This window comes from Sebastes fasciatus, chromosome 1 (assembly GCF_043250625.1).
Source record: "Sebastes fasciatus isolate fSebFas1 chromosome 1, fSebFas1.pri, whole genome shotgun sequence".
Taxonomy (NCBI): Eukaryota; Metazoa; Chordata; class Actinopteri; order Perciformes; family Sebastidae; genus Sebastes; species Sebastes fasciatus.
In genome coordinates this window covers 29,176,055-29,189,793 of record NC_133795.1, presented here as the reverse complement: position 1 = coordinate 29,189,793, position 13,739 = coordinate 29,176,055, and the positions used below count along the sequence as shown (strand labels likewise).

Genomic DNA, 13,739 nt, shown 5'->3' with positions numbered 1-13,739 from the left:
AGTATTACTGGAAGAAACCTAGGCTACATAAATGAGGGATTTTAGTATGGCTGTCTGGCACTGGAAGTGGGCAGAAAAAAAGATGTTGAACTGAAGAATGGCTTAGGGGGCAGAAAGTCTGTGCAAAAAAAGCAGTGGTTTTATTAACCAATAATCTCAATGAAACAGAGGAGAAGAATAAAAAGTCCCAGGAAAACAACCGAACTAACACAGACTCACAACTCTCCCACAGTCAATGCCTGAGTGGCTTTATATAACCTTCCTGGCCCAACCCTAATTGGACTGAACCACTGGACAAGGGTTAGGTAGGGCTGATTAGACATCTGCTCAGGTTGAAGGTAGGTGGAGCTTTGATGGGAATGGAAAATCTTCATCGACCAATAAGAATGATAAAGGTGCAATTTGTCGCGCCCTAACAGGTTCAACAAGGCTAACAGGAAACTCAAGAAGATGTCACTCAATCAGTCTATACACGCCCGCACAGTCCTGAGAAAAGGTGTGGGTGTTGAGAGCCAACAGTAGGTTCGTTTGAGATGAACTGCGCCTCGCCTGGAAAGTAGACGAGATCAGGCGGCAGCAGCAGGGGGCGGTGACAAAAAGCTGCGGTCAAGTCGGACAGTTTCCAACAGCCTTCAAAGAATTTACAGGAAGTCACAGAAAAAGTGACAACCTGTTAGATCTGATCTGTAGGCTACTTGTAGTTTTCAGACCACGTTGGGATTTATTTATATTTGTTTGTAAATATATGTGGAAATGTGCGTGTATCTGGCATCGGATTCTGTCCTTTATTATTTTCATGTCTGCCTTGTAAATCACTTTGTAATGAACACTCATGCTTATAATTACCCTATTACCCTTAATTAACCTTCATTATTATAATAATTATTATAATTATTATCAACCACACAAGATATGTTTGTTAATAGATGAAACCTTCATTGCACAACATACAATCTAGCTTTAAATAGGGCCAGGTACACACGTAGGCAAAATTGTTGGTACCCTTCCGTTAAAGAAAGAAAAACCAACAATGGTCACTGAAATAACTTGAAACTGACAAAAGTAATAATAAATAAAAATTCACTGAAAATTAACTAATGAAAATCAGATATTGTTTTTGAATTATGGTTCAACAGAATCATTTTAAAAAACAAACTAATGAAACTGGCCTGGACAAAAATGATGGTACCCTTAACTTAATATTTAGTTGTACAACCTTTTGAGGCAATCACTGCAATCAAGTGATTTCTGTAACTCTCAATGAGACTTCTGCACCTGTCGACAGGTATGTTGGCCCACTCCTCGTGAGCAAACTGCTCCAGCTGTCTCAGGTTTGAAGGGTGCCTTCTCCGAATGCATGTTTCAGCTCCTTCCACAGATGTTCAATAGGATTTAGATCCGGGCTCATAGAAGGCCACTTCAGAATAGTCCAATGTTTTGTTCTTAGCCATTCTTGGGTGTTTTTAGCTGTGTTTTGGGTCATTATCCTGTTTGAGGACCCATGACCTGCGACTGAGACCAAGCTTTCTGACACTGGGCAGCACATTTCGCTCCAGAATGCCTTGATAGTCTTGAGATTTCATTGCACCCTGCACAGATTCAAGACACCCTGTGCCAGATGCAACAAAGCAGCCCCATAACATAACCGAGCCTCCTCCATGTTTCACATTAGGTACAGTGTTCTTTTCTTTGGATGCTTCATTTTTGCGTCTATGAACATAGAGCTGATGTGACTTGCCAAAAAGCTCCAGTTTTGTTTCATCTGTCCAAAGGACATTCTCCTAGAAGCTTTGTGGCTTGTCAATATGCATTTTGGAAAATTCCAGTCTCGCTTTTTTATGATTTGGTGTCTTCCTCGGTTGTCTTCCATTAAGTCCACTTTGGCTCAAACAGTGACGGATGGTGCGATCTGACACTGATGTACCTTGACCTTGGAGTTCACCTCTAATCTCTTTGGAAGTTGTTCTAGGCTCTTTGGTTACCATTCGTATTATCCGTCTCTTCAATATGTCATCAATTTTCCTCTTGCGGCCACGTCCAGGGAGGTAGGCTACAGTCCCATGGACCTTAAACTTCTGAATAATATGTGCAGCTGTAGTCACAGGAACATCAAGCTGCTTGGAGATGGTCTTATAGCCTTTACCTTTAACATGCTTGTCTATCATTGTCCTTCTAATCTCCTGAGACAACTCTCTCCTTAGCTTTCTGTGGTCCATGTTCAGTGTGGTACACACCATGATACCAAACAGCACAGTGACTACTTTTCACCCTTTAAATAGGCAGACTGACTGATTACAAGTTTGAAGATACCTGTGATGCTATTTACAGGACACACCTTAGTTTAATATGTCCCTATGGTCACATTATTTTACATCTTTTCTAGGGGTACCATCATTTTTGTCCAGGCCAGTTTCATTAGTTTGTTTTTTAAAATGATTCTGTTGAACCACAATTCAAAAACAATGTCTGATTTTCATTAGTTCATTTTCAGTACATTTTTATTTATTATGACTTTTGTCAGTTTCAAGTTATTTCAGTGACTATTGTGGGTTTTTCTTTCTATAACGGAAGGGTACCAACAATTTTGCCTATGTCTGTATGTCTCAGAAGTATGTAGCTACATACAAAATATATGATTGGAGAAATATAGGAATGGCCATAATTTAAGTCTCGCTCACAACCTGCCCGCAACACACGCTTGTTTGATGGGGAGAAGGGGGGTCGTTACAGGTCGGCCGTGGCTGGCGCAACCCGCTTGGAGTTGTATCGTAAATGTTTTTCACTGCTTATTTCCGTTTTAGTTTCAGTTTACTATAATAACCCTGTTTTGGATTGACAACCAAAAATTGCGCAGTCCATAAGGAAAATGTGTGATATTACTGAAATACATACCTGCCAGCATGGGTACATGTGTGTATACATTTCTGAAGACTTACCTTGTTTGCACTTGCTAATAAAGCCATCTTATCAGTGATTCACTGAGTTGGCTCAGCCTGCGTTAACATGAGTCATTCATTCGTAAACAGCACCCAGTCATCTGTTTCAACGCTGACAGGGAGGTGCTTTATTTTGTGTGACACATTCTTCCATTCGTGGCTGTAATCCAGCATTTTAGCACCATTTTAATTGGGAGGAGAAACTTGTTAGTGCATGAGGAGGAAAGGAGCTTCACTTGAAGAGTCGTTGATGCAAATCCTTTATTTCTCCGCCCAGATTGTCTGAGGCATAATAACAAGTGGAGGCATGTGGGGAAACAACAAGCATGCATTGTGTTTTACTCACCGTTTTTGTCTGCTCGGCGGAAAATCTGAAAAAAAAAGACAGGGGGTAGGAGATGGTTATTATCTCTAGCCAAGCATCACTAAAGGGGTTCTTACAATAAGACAGGTTATTATGAATTATGGCAATTTGTCAAAAACACAATATGGATGTGTGACATCTCCTGTAAGAGGTTACTTCGTTCTGTTGAACCGAACAGAAACATGTGAACAAGGGCATTCACAAATACTCTTTATGTGTGAGTCATGTTAGGTTGAATGCCAATTCGTAGCATGTGTCAATTGTCAATAGGTTTAAGAATTATCACTTCTGAAGTAAATAGTAATTTCAGAAGAAGCAAAGAGGCTATGGTGCCTCAGTTATGAAAACTGCTAGGGGGAAAGCAAAATGAATTGAGATGTATTATTAGGGGCTGCACGGTGGTGCAGTGGTTAGCACTGGTGCCTCACAGCTAGAGGGTTGCAGGTTCGAATCCGGCTTGGGACCTTTCTGTGTGGAGTTTGCATGTTCTCCCCGTGTTAGCGTGGGTTTTCTCCGGGTACTCCGGTTTCCTCCCACAGTCCAAAGACATGCAGGTTAGGTTAATTGTGGACTCTAAATTGCCCGTAGGTGTGAGTGTGAGCGTGAATGGTTGTCTGTCTCTATGTGTCAGCCCTGCGATGGACTGGCGACCTGTCCAGGGTGTACCCTGCCTTCGCCCAATGTCGGCTGGGATCGGCTCCAGCCCCCCCGCGACCCCTAACGGGATAAGCGGTTGCAGATGGATGGATGTATTATTATTTTGTCAATTGTTCTATTTGTTTGAATGTCGTATGTTTGGTTTGATTTGATTAAATTGAGTTGGCTGAAATGGTGGCATGAAAAGACATATGAATGACATGATAGTTTCCAAGGCATTTAATGTACAATAAGAGCCCTGTTCTTGCTTTTGGCGTGTCATTTGAACGCCATATAGTCTGTGCTGACTGCGATGTAAATGCATCCATGTAAATATGCTACACTCGCTAGCTAGTGATGTAGAATAAAAAGTGAGAAAGACCAACAAACACAGGATTTTCAACCGGGAGACCAGTGTTTGAGACCAGTGTTTTGTTTTTTAAGTCACGTTAATGCCGTTTGTGACATGATTTCCGTACTTATGTTGCGTTGTTTCTGTACATTATTTTAAGGCCAACCATGATATTTTACTTAGTTTACATCCTTATAGTAAGGCCAACCATGATGTTTTTCCTAAACCTAACTAAGTGGTGTTATTGCCTCAACCTAACTATGGACGTTATCGTAATTTTGTTGAATGGCGTACAAATGACATGCGAAAAGCCTAAAATGCATCCTCACGACATGCGTAATATCCTTGTAATGTCGTTCTATTTATACGCCTTCCCATGAGATTGGGTTACATTATTTGTAATGTATTGTATTGACAGTGTTATTTACTGTAGTGTAAGTGTCAACATTTGTTGATTATACTGTATATTTGAATATGGAAGAGCAGTTGTTGCCAAGGATCTCGATGGGGATCCAAATAAACAATTAACAGAGGAGCAATGGCCACAAGCTGAGTCATCAATAATGCCCATAGTGTAGATTCAGGCAGCAGGAACAGGAGGCCAGCTGATCTCCCGGAGCACTAAAATTCACTGAGCAGAGTTAATCTATTTAGAAGACTGACTCCGAGCATCAGTCACCACTATAGTAGTATACTGCTGCTGCTTTGGCTCCTGCTATTTGTATTCTCTGGCCGGTGGATGCAACACAACAACCACCACTCTAGAGGCCTGCACTACGAAGCAGGATTTGGAGATAGCGAGGTAACTTCAGGGTTAACCCTGGGTTTTCAGTCCTCGATGGAGCAGGTTATGATCCAGATAAGAGATCAACCTGAAAGCACTGCCTACTGACCAATCAAAGCGCGGTGAGCAGATTGTATGATAATATTACACAAATATGAAGAAGTTAAAGTCATAATGCAGGCTCGAAACAACACAGTTTAAATTGACAATGAATGCAGGAAGGACAGCTTGCTGTATGCTGTGGGTGCTTATCGCTTTGAATTATGTTTTTATATTAATATTTAAATTTGCTCCCAAGTCCATTTCACATCGCCGGAGACGGGGACGCAGCTGAAAGAAGGGTTAAATAGTCAAACACGCCATGGCATTATTAAAGGGCGTAATGAAGTGTTATCTATTCATACATTAAATTTTGAAAGCCTTTTATAATATCACTGCTCCATCTAGACGACTAAATCTGACTTTTGAGTATTCCGTTAAATTAATAAATCTGTTAATTTACGAATTCGAACATCTGCAGTTTTTTCATTTGCCAGCTTCTTCCTGCATTTGGCAGCTCCAGCTTTGTTACTATTAGTCTGGATTATGTGTTTATTTGTATGTGTCTAATATTACAGTTTGCTTTTGGTTTATTAAATCTGTCGCTCTGCTGACAGTAGACTTGTCCATGTCTGTGATCGGTCATATGCTGCAAACACCGCCCCTTTTGTGTGAACGGGCTCACAGCCAGATAGAGAAACCCTGGGTTGATTTACTGAGTTGAGCTTTACTGAGCGTGATCTCGGTTGTTAGGGTTAGTTAAGCCAGATAACGAGAAGATACCCTGGGTATGCTGTACTCGCTTTGTAGTATACAGGCCTCAGGCTTCACCCATATGTGATTCAACAGACAATTTTCACTGCAGGCATTTTAACATGTCATACAAGGAAAAGCACAGGTGTAATTAACAACATTAACGATGGTTGAATTACAGTTTAGGAGTCATGCTATCATGAATGCTGGCTTATTTTCTGGTGCAGTTAAATTAAACCGAGCCATCGTTAGTGTTATTAATTACGCCTGTGTCCAAAGCTTTGCAGTGAAAGGGGCGTACTTCAGCTATTGCTGCTGCCAACTGCTGTTGTTTGATTTAAGCTGATCCTGGAACTGTTAACTAAACTCGTAATTATATCAACGTGTTGTTTGGTCTTTTGCTGTTTGCTGTGTTGACGTATGTACACAGTAGGGCTGTCAAAGTTAAAGCGATAATAAAGCGTTAGCACAAATTTGTGCCACTAATTTATTTAACGCATTAACGCAACTTGCAGTCTTTAGATTGCAGCGGCCGCAGTTTTAAAGCTAGAGTGAAGATACTGGCATCATATTAAACTAAACAACCTATGGAATCCATTGGTACCATATCCATGTCATACTAGATTGTCGGGAAGTAGGCTAAATAATGCTCCAAACTTACGCTTACATTTTACAGTTATGCATAGTGGAAAAAGTGGAAAACCTGGACCCCTGAAGAATGAGGAGTATGACAAGGATGGTTTACTTCTGTGCATAGCCAAAACATGCTTTCGTGGATCTGTTCATTCTTGTCAACACATTAGAAGTTGATAGTGTGATCATTAGTCCTGTCTGGTCTGGAGTTGGCAGGGATTATTGTAGTAATTGTCATGGAGACTTACGATAAAAAGACTATTTTTAATAGATTCAAAACTACTACTGACAGCAACTCCACAACACAGCCTTGCTTCAAGGCAGATGATAATAAACTTGTTTGACACAGAGCAGCTGAAATCAACAACAAAATTACTTCAGTGCGGGCGAGTGACTAACACTGGGAAAGCAATTTGTTGGCTGACATGAACAAGACACAGGGCCATACAATATGGCTCATGGCTGCCCATATGAAGGGTGTTAGTCAGCCTCGAAAAATGGGCTGCATCCTGGTCAACAAAGGAAAATTCCTGGTTTTTGCTGTACGCCGCTGTAATAATGGACATATTGGCTGTAATTCATCACTTTTATTATCTTATAATACACCCATGGGCTGTATACTGTAAGCCTGTACCATGGTGGATGTATTAAGGTCTCTGTTCCCAAACAACTGGCTATCAGCCAGTAGTAGCACGCACAAAATGAACAGAATTTAACGTAGTTGTAACGTTAGGCTATTTACTAACACGCAGGGCAAAAGCAAAGGGCACAACTGGCACAACCTCTTATACATCCATGGTCTGTGGTCTATTGTACATTTATTTTGGAGGTCCTTCACAAGAAAAAGTTTGAGATTGCTCTCAAAATCTGTGTGATGGATTTTTCTAACTCCCATTTGGCCATCGCTCACTTTATGCTCCTCTGGGAAGCAGCCGGGCAAAAAGGTTTAATAAATAAGTAAGTAAGTAAATAGTTACAATAGTATAGAAATTTATAATATTCTTATTGTTCAACACAGGCCATTTCGGTAGAAACTTTAAAGTTTTGACAATACAAGAGAAATCATTTTGTTTTCCTTTTGTACGGCACTTTGTAGGCGGATGTTTTACTGCCGTCCAGTAGTCGCTTTCAGTCCTGCTGGGCACCGACGTTGCAATGGAACGAACAATTGACTTTTTAGCAATATACGTTCTTTGATACTACTTCATCAAAACATTGCGCCTTGAACATTGACCCTCATATATCCCCTGTGCAGAGGATTGTGGGTCAGAATAGCCAGAAAAGCATGCTGGCTTACATACTGCAAAATGCAACCGGATGCAGTAAGACATCCTGGTATTTTTGGCATACTCCATTCGACATACTATGTATTGGGACATACTAAATATTTTTTTCTGCCATACTAATGGTAGTACAGGTACTGGAACACACAGATAGATGCCAATATTGAAGAAAGAAAAAGATAATTCAATCACTCCAATATGTTACCAGCTTCATTTCTGAGATCTAACGGCGAGGCGGGATCTGAGGACCACAGACTGCACTGGGCAACCGCACAAATGATCAGACAGCTTTTAAATAAGTCCCCAGTGTAACCATAATCACTAAACCACTTATCTAGACTGAAAACGAAGAAGGTTAGTGCCCCCAAAACGCCTATTATAATCATCATCCATTGAATTGCTAAGCTGCATGCACACACAACTAAAGTATGGCGGATCAAAGTTGAAGTAGTTTGAAGTAGCTCTTGAAAATCAAATAGATGCTCGCAATCGACAGTTTAGGTGACAGTTTTAAACAATCAGCTTTGCTTTTATGTTCAATAGGTGTTTTCGATAATTGCACTAAACTGGAGAAACCTGCTCTATTATAAATCCCTGTGACCCATATAGCAACAATAAAGCTGGTGACTAATATGTTATCGATTGACAAAACTATGAAAATAAGAGGATGAAAAGACCCCAAAGCCCACTGTGCGCAGAGATGTCTTTCAAGAAGTTAAGATTTCAACTACAGAAACTGTAATTTGTTTAAGAATTGATTTCCATTAGCAGAACAACCAGAGGCACAAAACACAACTTCTACATGAATAAATGTAACTTCATCATAGATTTTGCGAAGAAGCCTCGCAATTAAAATGAAAAAAACTGTGATCTGTTCTGTCCTATCGATTCTACTCCACTGCCTCAGTTTGTTGTTTCCATTGTTAGGCAGCGGTCAGGACTGACGTGCTTGTCAGCTTTGACCTATAGGTTATTAATAACAGCAGAATCTGACCCTCACTTTCATTTTCCATAGGTCAACAAGCTCAAGGGCTGCACTCCTGCCCCTCTGTCTGTCAATGTCTGTCTCTCCACAGCTTCAGTCCTGACTAATAATAAGAGCCAAGTCATTTCAAACCACTTCACAACACACTCATTGCTTTGGTTTGATTCGTCCGTCTAGACTCGAAGGTGACTGTAAAGCTGCAAATTACCGTCTGTGTTATCTGATTTGAAGTGAAATGCTGCTTTTAATAACATGATGGCAGGTCCAGCCGATTAGACCGTTGTCAAGCCATTGGAAAGGTGTTATCAGTCTCTATAATCCCCATAGATGTGGGTCAGTAGGGGCCTACTACACCTTGTAGGATTTATCCTCTATTCACACGGTAGATCACCGAGAAAAGGAAAAAAAGAACATGACAGCAACCTCTAGAGACCGTAGTAATTGTGACAGGAGCAGAAGCAGAAGCAGAAGTCAGGCGCTGTAGTATAGACAGGGTGAAACTCCATAAGGGGTGGAGGTCGGGGAAGATGGATGGGACACAAAACACAGTGTTTTCACCCACCCACATGCATCTTGTGTGAAACCAGCAATGTGTGGTGGTCTTTATCTTTGTGTTTGTAATTATTTTAACCCACAACATGATCTTTTTCCCTAAACTCAACCAAGTGCTTTTTTGCCTAAACCTAAATAAGTTGTAGTTTTGTTGCCTAAACCTAAAGAAGTTGTAGTTTTACGGCCTAAACCTAAAGAAGTTGTAGTTTTATTGCCTAAACCTAAATACGTTGTAGTTTTATTGCCTAAACCTAACTGTTTTTTTTGCCTAAACCTAAATAAGTTGTAGTTTTATTGCCTGAACCTAAATACGTTGTAGTTTTATTGCCTAAACCTAACTGGTTTTTTTTGCCTAAACCTAAATAAGTTGTATTTTTATTGCCTAAACCTAAAGAAGTTGTAGTTTTATTACCTAAACCTAACTGTTTTTTTTGCCTAAACCTAAATACTCTTAGTTTTGTTGCCTAAACCTAAAGAAGCCTTTCTGTTTGTGTTCAAAAAATGTCGTTTTATCAGTTTTACAACATATTAGAACGTGTTGCTTTTAAGTTTCCCGTTCACTTTTAACGCGTAGTAGGGGCAGTAGGCTCCTAATGACCCACATCTATGGTGCTTATAGTGAGTGATAACGCCTATTTAATGGTCTGATAACAGTCTAATCGGATGGCGGGTCGGACATTCTGACCCACCAACCCTCCTTATGAATCTATGATTCATATTCTACCCACACATTCTTGATTTAGGCGTCTGTACAGTATGGTAAATCTCCTTTTCCCATCTCAGTCAGCAGTATTTTCTTTCCCCCCTCGGCACTATAACAGATTTTCCCTTGCTTCTACTTGACTCAATGGAGAACAGTCACAGTACAGTGAAACATGTTTGTTGTTTGGCTGTGTTTTTTAGGGCTCTCTGGTATCAGGAGACGATAATGCATCATTTACAGCGAGCCCCGGAAAAAGGTCAGACCTGCTTCCCAGAGCGCTAGCTGTTCTGATGTCGTGGTGGCAGGTGTTAAGACAGTGGGTTCTCTGCTGACACACTGTTTTGTGCAGGGCTTTAGATGTGTTTGAGGAAACAGGAGCTCATGCATGTCATATTTTATTGAGTATACGTTCTATGTGCCACATTTCTCCTCTTGCCACTTTTTCTTGGAGATTCTTAGTGATTCACTAAGATGTATATTTCTCGCATACCATGCTTTTTTATTTGTTTCTCCAGCTGGAAAGCAGCAAAGCAAGAGCAGAGGGAGAAAAGATGAATATCAGGAGAGGGAGGACAGCGATGCGAGGGAGAGGGAGAGAAAATCAGAGAAAGCGCTGGTGCCAGAAATGCACAACCACCGAATACACAAAACAAAGACATTAGAAAAAAAGCAGCAACAACGTGGATGATAAAACCACCTCCAACCTGCAGCATCATTAAATCTCTCTGGCCTGCAAATACTGCGAATCTCTGCATCTCTAACATTACTAAGTGGCTCATTATCATGTGAAAAGGACTCAATACCGACCCACTATTGATGTATTGATCCATCTGTCTGTTGCATGTACAACCGGGCAGCACTTTTAAAACAAATTTACTCTGATTATTACAAAGAATTAAAATATGTTTTTTACATTAATTACTACCCCCCATCTACGTAGTAATTGTGTGTAGTTTTTTTTTTTAAATCTCCAGTAAACTAATGAAAATCAATGTCTATACTGCAACACTAAAGTTCATTATCTCTGAAAATCAATCACCATTGATCTGCTTTACACCATTTACTCCAGGCACACCACATATTTATGCATGTTTTGAGGCTTATTAACTGGCTTTATTGAGTGTATACTCCACTCTGTGGGGATTGGTGGAAATACCACATGAATACCATATGCTCAAGTCAAAATCTGTCAGCTGGAATAATTGGGGAGCCTATAGGCAGGAATAAGACGTCCAATGTCTGCATGTTATTTCTCCTTCACTAAACGAGGGTGGAAAAACAGACAGAATGAAGTGAAAAGAGACAACAAACAAACAAGCATGGCAATTGAAAAAAACAAAGACAGCATGTCCTTGTCTCGCTGTAGAGTATTTAGTATTTCTAGACACTATTATTTCCGACACAAGCCGCTTTATAGGCAAACACAATTATGTTTTTGAGACAACCAGGAGTGTGCCTGCATGTTATAGTGTGTCTGTGCTCCATCAACAGAACAAAAACTCAAGGTTGAAGACTAAAATGTGTGGAGGCACTTCTGTGCGGCGCCCTGTTCAGGGACAGTTTGCATGGATGCAGTGACAATTCTGCCAAATGTGACTCATGTGTCCTTATTTAGACAATAGTGATGTCCGTGTGTACTGCAGCATCAGTGACAGAGTATAGACAGAAAGATGCCAGTTAGTGAGAGCTCACATTTGGACACATCGTTGGCCTACTAACCCAGAACATGACAGTATGTGATGGCTGGATAATGACTGTGGTGATGGATATAGTTTCTGCTGCAGTGCTGCGGGTTAATCAAGACAGTGGTTAGATATTGGTTTAAACTCCAATTGGTGTACGTGTGTGTCTGTTTGTGTGTGTGTGTGTGTGTGTGTGTGTGTGGTATCTGTCGTTGCATAACGCTTTTGAAAGACCAGATGTGTTTGTACAGTGGGTGTGTGTGCAACAAAGAGGAGAACCCCCAGCAGTCCCTAAACCTGTCCGACTGTGAGAGCTTAATTTATCATGCAGAGGCAGCAGCTGCAGCTCTTTCCTACTTTCTTCTGGTACACACACACACGCACGCACACACACACACCTGTACACAGAGCCAAACACTGTATCATCCTTAGGGTGTGTGATGTTGGTATACAAGAGAAGAACATTTGATAAAACATTTATTTTTTTCACTTTTATGGAATTTTCTACAAAGAAAAAATCTAATTTTACAACTATAAACTGTATAGATCAGTCATATTTTTCCACCCTTTATGATTTTAGACATTTTTTTTTTTTACTTTTACAGTAACCCTATTTAGCAAGACACTGATAATAATGTTATGATTAATAACAGGGTTAGATAATAGTAGTTAATAATCTGATGGACACACACACCACTTTTTATGGTGATGTAGGCTATAAAGAGTAAAGAGAGAGGCGATGCACTCACATCATGAAAGATAGTAAGCCCTTGTCCGGAGCTGTTCGGAGGCTGCTGCTGCTGCTGCTGCTGCTGGACCCGAAGATGCTTCTGTTTGGCCGACTGCAGGCACATAGTGATCATCTCCGTACAAGCCAGCATCTTTGAAAACGCGTCGAGACACACTGTTGACGGGGAAAAGGTTGAAGTAAAGTAGCGGCAGTAGTCTGGAGGAGGAGGAAGAGGAGGAGAGGCAGGCTGCAGGTGAGACAGATCCAGAGTGAAGGCAGAGCAGGGAAGGATGAGAGAGATGAGAGAGATGCTGTGCAACTTTGTGCTGCGCTGCTGAGCAGAGCTGCCAGCCAATCACAGCGGGCTCCATCAGGAGGAGGGCTGTGATTGGCTCGTTTATCTGGACAGTGCATCTGGAGCAGAGAGTTCAATTCATCATCACCAAATGCTTCTTTTAGACTCTGATTTACTGTTGCAATTACTTCAGTTCAAGTCAATGCATGAAACACAATAATCCCATATTTAAAGGGGAACTACGCACATTTTCAAAATCCATTCATTTTATTCCTATGGTTTAAGATAGTCCACAGAGATATTAGTAAACATGAACATCCCAAATCCAAAAACTAGAGTGCTAAAACTCAAACTTGTGATTCTCAAAGTGGGGTCCGAGAAGTTTTTTCAGATTCATTCATATAACAATTATATCTTTTTTTTTTTTTTTTTTTTACAAAAGGCTTCATAGTTCAACGGATAATATTAAAATTATGAAATATATCCTATTTCATAGATTACGTTCTAATTTAACTAATCTATAACTCTTAGAATCTGCAAATATTTTTAATACATGTCTAATATCATTCTAATACATTTCTCTTGTGTAATAAATAGGTTAGGGATGCACCGATACCGATACCGGATCAGATATCGGGTCGATACTTACTCAAATAGCTGGATTTGATATCGGTGACAATGGGGCTGATCTATTCATTTAAATTCTATGTTTATACAGTATATTGTATACATTATATACTGGAATTGTAATTCCTGTTTAAGTTTTGACCAATTTGTTGCTGCATTAAAAAGTTTTACACTGGAGTTGTAATTCCTGTTAATTTTTAAGATTTTTTTTTTATCAAGTTGCTGGTGTGCAATGTATTATTTCAATAATAAATAATAATTCAGTAAATTTATATCTATGTATTTATTTGTTACATTTTGTTTTACAGAGTTAGGAAAGCAATGTTTAAGTCAAGCCTGATGTTGCCTTACACATAGACTAAAGTAATGATCTTAGTCCCTTCCA

At 40.1% G+C, this 13,739-nt stretch overlaps 1 protein-coding gene across 1 annotated transcript in view; it reads right to left on the bottom strand.

Annotated features, from left to right (window-relative positions):
- Positions 1-12,786, bottom strand: part of necab3 (N-terminal EF-hand calcium binding protein 3) — a 58,084-nt gene extending 45,298 nt beyond the window's left edge. Inside the window, exons 1-2 of the mRNA XM_074642093.1 lie at positions 12,452-12,786; positions 3,283-3,307 (exon numbers count right to left, since the gene is read on the bottom strand). Coding sequence (XP_074498194.1) covers positions 3,283-3,307; positions 12,452-12,583 — 157 coding nt within the window. The 5' untranslated portion in view covers positions 12,584-12,786. The remainder of the gene's footprint in view (positions 1-3,282; positions 3,308-12,451) is intronic.
- Between the last annotated feature and the right edge of the window lie 953 nt (positions 12,787-13,739).